Here is a 7,500-nt window from a genome sequence, read left to right on the forward strand (position 1 = left end):
GAGACACACACACAGAAAGACACAAAGAGAGAGACACAGAGAGAGACACACACGCACAGAGAGACACAGAGACAGAGAGAGACACACAGAGAGTGTGTGTGTATCTGTGTGTGTGTGTGTCTGTGTGTGTATCTGTGTGTGTATCTGTGTGTGTGTGTGTCTGTGTGTGTGTCTGTGTGTGTGTGTCTGTGTGTGTGTGTCTGTGTGTGTGTGTCTGTGTGTGTGTGTGTGTCTGTGTGTGTGTCTGTGTGTGTGTCTGTGTGTGTGTCTGTGTGTGTCTGTGTCTGTGTGTGTCTGTGTCTGTGTGTGTCTGTGTCTGTGTGTCTCTGTGTGTGTGTCTGTGTGTCTGTGTGTGTGTCTGTGTGTGTGTCTGTGTGTGTCTCTGTCTGTGTGTGTGTGTATCTGTGTGTGTGTGTGTGTCTGTGTGTGTGTGTCTGTGTGTAGTGTCTGTGTGTGTGTGTCTGTATCTGTCACCTCGTGCGTGTAGACTCTCACTGGAATCCCGAACGCCCTGGCGAGCCCAAAGTCGGCGATCTTCACCACGCCAGCCTCATTGATGAGGAGGTTCTGGGGCTTGAGGTCCCGGTGGATGATCCTCCGTGAGTGGCAGAACACAATGCCCAACATCACCTGGTACACGTAGCTCTGGGCTCGTCACGGAGCGGGGTCAGGGGTCAGGGTGGGAGAGAGATTAGCACTCAGTCAGTCACTCAGTCAGTCACTCAGGCACTCACTCAGCCACTTACTCACTCAGTCACTCAGCCACTCACTCACTCAGCCACTCACTCACTCAGCCACTCACTCACTCACTCAGCCACTTACTCACTCAGTCACTCAGCCACTCACTCACTCAGTCAGTCACTCACTCAGCCACTCACTCATACACTCAGTCAGCCACTCAGTCAGCCACTCAGTCAGTCAGTCACTCAGTCACTCAGCCACTCACTCAGTCACTCAGTCAGTCACTCAGCCACTCACTCAGCCACTCACTCACTCACTCAGCCACTCACTCATACACTCACTCACCCGCTCAACACAATGCCCAACATCACCTGGTACACGTAGCTCTGGGCTCGTCACGGTGCGGGGTCAGGGGTCAGGGTGGGAGAGAGATTAGCACTCAGTCAGTCACTCAGTCAGTCAGTCACTCAGCCACTCAGTCACTCAGTCAGTCACTCAGTCAGTCACTCGCTCATACACTCACTCACCCGCTCAACACAATGCCCAACATCACCTGGTACACGTAGCTCTGGGCTCGTCACGGAGCGGGGTCAGGGGTCAGGGTGGGAGAGAGATTAGCACTCAGTCAGTCAGTCAGTCACTCAGTCAGTCAGTCACTCAGTCAGTCAGTCACTCAGCCACTCACTCAGCCACTCACTCAGCCACTCAGTCAGTCACTCAGTCACTCACTCAGTCACTCACTCAGTCACTCACTCAGTCACTCACTCACCCACTCACTCACTCAGTCAGCCATTCACCCACCCTCTCACTCAGCCGCTCACCCACTCACCACTCACTCACTCGCTCACCCACTCACTCTGCCACTCACTCACCCGCTCAACACAATGCCCAACATCACCTGGTACACGTAGCTCTGGGCTCGTCACGGAGCGGGGTCAGGGGTCAGGGTGGGAGAGAGATTAGCACTCAGTCAGTCACTCAGTCAGTCACTCAGTCAGTCAGTCAGTCAGTCACTCAGTCAGTCACTCAGTCAGTCACTCGCTCATACACTCACTCACCCGCTCAACACAATGCCCAACATCACCTGGTACACGTAGCTCTGGGCTCGTCACGGTGCGGGGTCAGGGGTCAGGGTGGGAGAGAGATTAGCACTCAGTCAGTCACTCAGTCAGTCACTCAGTCAGTCACTCAGTCACTCAGTCACTCACTCACTCAGCCACTCACTCACTCAGCCACTCACTCACTCAGCCACTCACTCACTCAGCCACTCACTCACTCAGCCACTCACTCACTCAGCCACTCACTCACTCAGCCACTCACTCATACACTCACTCACCCGCTCAACACAATGCCCAACATCACCTGGTACACGTAGCTCTGGGCTCGTCACGGTGCGGGGTCAGGGGTCAGGGTGGGAGAGAGATTAGCACTCAGTCAGTCACTCAGTCACTCACTCAGCCACTTACTCAGCCACTCACTCAGCCACTCAGTCAGCCACTCAGTCAGCCACTCAGTCAGTCACTCAGTCAGTCACTCAGTCAGTCACTCAGCCACTCAGTCACTCACTCAGCCACTTACTCACTCACCCACTCACTCTCAGCCACTCACTCACTCACCCACTCACTCATTCATCCACTCACTCACTCAGTCAGCCATTCACCCACCCTCTCACTCAGCCGCTCACCCACTCACCACTCACTCACTCAGCCACTCACTCACCCGCTCAACACAATGCCCAACATCACCTGGTACACGTAGCTCTGGGCTCGTCACGGTGCGGGGTCAGGGGTCAGGGTGGGAGAGAGATTAGCACTCAGTCAGTCAGTCACTCACTCAGTCAGTCACTCAGTCACTCACTCAGTCACTCACTCAGTCACTCACTCACTCACCCACTCACTCACTCAGCCACTCACTCAGCCACTCACTCACCCGCTCAACACAATGCCCAACATCACCTGGTACACGTAGCTCTGGGCTCGTCATGGTGCGGGGTCAGGGGTCAGGGTGGGAGAGAGATTAGCACTCAGTCAGTCACTCAGTCAGTCACTCAGTCAGTCACTCAGTCACTCACTCAGTCAGTCACTCAGTCAGTCACTCAGTCAGTCACTCAGTCAGCCACTCAGTCAGCCACTCAGTCAGTCACTCAGTCAGTCACTCAGTCAGTCACTCAGTCAGTCACTCAGCCACTCAGTCACTCACTCAGCCACTTACTCACTCACTCGCTCACCCACTCACTCACTCAGCCACTCACTCACTCAGCCACTCACTCACTCAGCCACTCACTCACTCACTCACCCGCTCAACACAATGCCCAACATCACCTGGTACACGTAGCTCTGGGCTCGTCACGGTGCGGGGTCAGGGGTCAGGGTGGGAGAGAGATTAGCACTCAGTCAGTCAGTCAGTCACTCACTCAGTCACTCACTCACTCACCCACTCACTCATTCATCCACTCACTCACTCAGTCAGCCATTCACCCACCCTCTCACTCAGCCGCTCACCCACTCACCACTCACTCACTCGCTCACCTACTCACTCTGCCACTCACTCACTCAGCCACTCACTCACCCGCTCAACACAATGCCCAACATCACCTGGTACACGTAGCTCTGGGCTCGTCACGGTGCGGGGTCAGGGGTCAGGGTGGGAGAGAGATTAGCACTCAGTCAGTCACTCGGTCAGTCACTCAGTCACTCAGTCACTCAGTCAGTCAGTCACTCAGTCACTCAGTCAGTCAGTCACTCAGTCAGTCACTCAGTCAGTCACTCACTCAGCCACTCACTCATACATTCAGTCAGCCACTCAGTCAGCCACTCAGTCAGCCACTCAGTCAGTCAGTCACTCAGTCACTCAGTCTGTCACTCACTCAGTCAGTCACTCAGTCAGTCACTCAGTCAGTCACTCAGTCAGTCACTCAGTCAGTCACTCAGTCAGCCACTCACTCACTCATTCATCCACTCACTCACTCAGTCAGCCATTCACCCACCCTCTCACTCAGCCGCTCACCCACTCACCACTCACTCACTCGCTCACCTACTCACTCTGCCACTCACTCACTCAGCCACTCACTCACCCGCTCAACACAATGCCCAACATCACCTGGTACACGTAGCTCTGGGCTCGTCACGGAGCAGGGTCAGGGGTCAGGGTGGGAGAGAGATTAGCACTCAGTCAGTCAGTCAGTCACTCAGTCACTCAGTCAGTCAGTCACTCAGTCACTCAGTCAGCCACTCAGTCACTCACTCAGTCAGTCACTCAGTCAGTCACTCAGTCAGTCACTCAGTCAGTCACTCAGTCAGTCACTCAGTCAGTCACTCAGTCAGTCACTCAGTCAGTCACCCACTCACTCACTGTCAGCCATTCACCCACCCTCTCACTCAGCCGCTCACCCACTCACCACTCACTCACTCGCTCACCTACTCACTCTGCCACTCACTCACTCAGCCACTCACTCACCCGCTCAACACAATGCCCAACATCACCTGGTACACGTAGCTCTGGGCTCGTCACGGTGCGGGGTCAGGGGTCAGGGTGGGAGAGAGATTAGCACTCAGTCAGTCAGTCAGTCACTCAGTCACTCAGTCAGTCAGTCACTCAGTCACTCAGTCAGCCACTCAGTCACTCACTCAGTCAGTCACTCAGTCAGTCACTCAGTCAGTCACTCAGTCAGTCACTCAGTCAGTCACTCAGTCAGTCACTCAGTCAGTCACTCAGTCAGTCACCCACTCACTCACTGTCAGCCATTCACCCACCCTCTCACTCAGCCGCTCACCCACTCACCACTCACTCACTCGCTCACCCACTCACGCAGCTACTCAGTCAGCCATTCACCCACTCACTCACTTACCCAACCACTCACTCACTCAGTCACCCAACCACTCACTCACTCAGTCACCCAACCACTCACTCACTCAGTCACCCAACCACTCACTCAGTCACCCAACCACTCGCCCAGTCACCCAACCACTCGCCCACTCACTCACCCACCCACTCACCCACCCACTCACTCACCCACCCACTCACCCACCCACTCACTCACCCACCCACTCACCCACCCACTCACCCACTCACCCTCTCACCCACTCACTCACCTGCACAAGGTTTGGCTGCAGAGTGGTCCCGCTAGGTAAGGAGTCTAAATATTTCTTGAGGTCCATGGAGAGGAACTCAAAGACGAGGAACAGTTTTGTGTCCTGCATCAGCACATCTTGCAGCCTGCAACACCATCATCATCATCAACACGATCATGATCATCATCATCATTACAATCATCATCACCGTCATGGGCGAGTGAGTGGGTGGGTGAGTGGGTGAGTGGTTGAGTGAATGACTGAGTGGGTGAGTGAGTGGGTGACTGAGTGACTGAGTGAGTGACTGAGTAAGTGACTGACTGAGTGACTGAGTGAGTGACTGAGTAAGTGACTGACTGAGTGACTGACTGAGTGACTGACTGAGTGACTGACTGAGTGACTGACTGAGTGACTGAGTGATTGAGTGACTGACTGACTGAGTGACTGAGTGAGTGACTGAGTGACTAAGTGAGTGACTGAGTGAGTGACTGACTGAGTGACTGACTGACTGACTGAGTGACTGAATGAGTGATTGATTGAGTGGATGAGTGGGTGGGTGAGTGGGTGGGTGAGTGACTGAGTGAGTGACTGAGTGAGTGACTGAGTGACTGACTGAGTGACTGACTGAGTGATTGAGTGATTGACTGACTGAGTGACTGACTGAGTGAGTGACTGAGTGAGTGACTGACTGAACGATGTTGGGGTGAGACAGCTCCTTCAGGAGGGAGATCTCACGGATGGCCGTGACTGAGTGAGTGAGTGACTGACTGACTGAGTGAGTGACTGAGTGATTGATTGAGTGACTGAATGAGTGATTGAGTGATTGACTGAGTGGATGAGTGGATGCGTGGGTGGGTGAGTGGGTGACTGACTGAGTGACTGAGTGTATGAGTGGGTGGGTGAGTGGGTGGGTGACTGAGTGAGTGACTGACTGACTGAGTGAGTGACTGAACGATGTTGGGGTGAGACAGCTCCTTCAGGAGGGAGATCTCACGGATGGCCGTGACTGAGTGAGTGAGTGATTGACTGAGTGAGTGACTGAGTGACTGAGTGAGTGACTGAGTGAGTGACTGAGTGACTGACTGACTGATTGACTGACTGATTGACTGAGTGAGTGACTGAGTGACTGAGTGAGTGACTGAGTGAATGACTGAGTGACTGACTGAGTGACTGACTGAGTGATTGACTGACTGACTGAGTGACTGAGTGAGTGACTGACTGAACGATGTTGGGGTGAGACAGCTCCTTCAGGAGGGAGATCTCACGGATGGCCGTGACTGACTGAGTGACTGACTGACTGAGTGACTGAGTGAGTGACTGACAGAGTGAGTGACTGAGTGAGTGAGTGAGTGACTGACTGAACGATGTTGGGGTGAGACAGCTCCTTCAGGAGGGAGATCTCACGGATGGCCGTGACTGAGTGAGTGAGTGACTGAGTGACTGAATGAGTGACTGAGTGAGTGACTGACTGAGTGACTGAGTGAGTGACTGAGTGAGTGACTGACTGAACGATGTTGGGGTGAGACAGCTCCTTCAGGAGGGAGATCTCACGGATGGCCGTGACTGAGTGACTGACTGACTGAGTGATTGATTGAGTGACTGAGTGGATGAGTGGGTGGGTGAGTGATTGACTGAGTGATTGACTGAGTGACTGACTGACTGATTGATTGAGTGACTGAGTGAGTGATTGACTGAGTGGATGAGTGACTGAGTGAGTGAGTGAATGAGTGATTGATTGAGTGACTGAGTGGATGAGTGGATGAGTGGGTGGGTGAGTGAGTGACTGAGTGACTGACTGACTGAGTGAGTGAGTGATTGACTGAGTGACTGAGTGAGTGACTGACTGAACGATGTTGGGGTGAGACAGCTCCTTCAGGAGGGAGATCTCATGGATGGCAGTGACTGACTGAGTGATTGACTGACTGAGTGATTAACTGAGTGACTGAGTGAGTGACTGACTGAACGATGTTGGGGTGAGACAGCTCCTTCAGGAGGGAGATCTCACGGATGGCCGTGACTGACTGAGTGACTGACTGACTGAGTGACTGAGTGATTGACTGACAGAGTGAGTGACTGACAGAGTGAGTGACTGACAGAGTGAGTGACTGAGTGAGTGACTGAGTGACTGAGTGAGTGACTGAGTGAGTGACTGACTGAACGATGTTGGGGTGAGACAGCTCCTTCAGGAGGGAGATCTCACGGATGGCAGTGACTGAGTGACTGAGTGAGTGACTGAGTGAGTGACCGAGTGACTGAGTGAGTGACTGAGTGAGTGACTGAGTGAGTGAGTGACTGACTGAGTGAGTGACTGAGTGACTGAGTGAGTGACTGACTGAACGATGTTGGGGTGAGACAGCTCCTTCAGGAGGGAGATCTCACGGATGGCAGTGACTGAGTGAGTGATTGACTGAGTGACTGACTGAGTGACTGAGTGAGTGACTGACTGAGTGACTGAGTGAGTGACTGAGTGACTGACTGAGTGAGTGACTGACTGAACGATGTTGGGGTGAGACAGCTCCTTCAGGAGGGAGATCTCACGGATGGCCGTGACTGAGTGAGTGAGTGACTGAGTGACTGATTGACTGAGTGATTGACTGAGTGAGTGAGTGAATGACTGAGTGACTGACTGAGTGACTGACTGAGTGATTGACTGACTGACTGACTGAGTGAGTGACTGACTGACTGAGTGACTGAGTGAGTGACTGACTGAACGATGTTGGGGTGAGACAGCTCCTTCAGGAGGGAGATC

At 53.5% G+C, this 7,500-nt stretch overlaps 1 protein-coding gene across 2 annotated transcripts in view; it reads right to left on the reverse strand.

Moving 5' to 3' along the window:
• The window catches only part of LOC142922749 (cyclin-dependent kinase 1-A-like), a 23,878-nt gene that overhangs the window by 11,976 nt on the left and 4,402 nt on the right, over positions 1-7,500 (reverse strand). For both annotated transcript variants that reach the window (XM_076063594.1, XM_076063595.1), the window contains exons 4-5: positions 4,773-4,896; positions 475-645 (exon numbers count right to left, since the gene is read on the reverse strand). In XM_076063594.1, coding sequence (XP_075919709.1) covers positions 475-645; positions 4,773-4,896 — 295 coding nt within the window. The remainder of the gene's footprint in view (positions 1-474; positions 646-4,772; positions 4,897-7,500) is intronic.

Source organism: Petromyzon marinus, unplaced genomic scaffold (assembly GCF_048934315.1).
Source record: "Petromyzon marinus isolate PM22_M1 ecotype Great Lakes invasive population unplaced genomic scaffold, UKy_Petmar_22M1.pri1.0 PM_Scaffold_161, whole genome shotgun sequence".
Classification (NCBI taxonomy): Eukaryota; Metazoa; Chordata; class Hyperoartia; order Petromyzontiformes; family Petromyzontidae; genus Petromyzon; species Petromyzon marinus.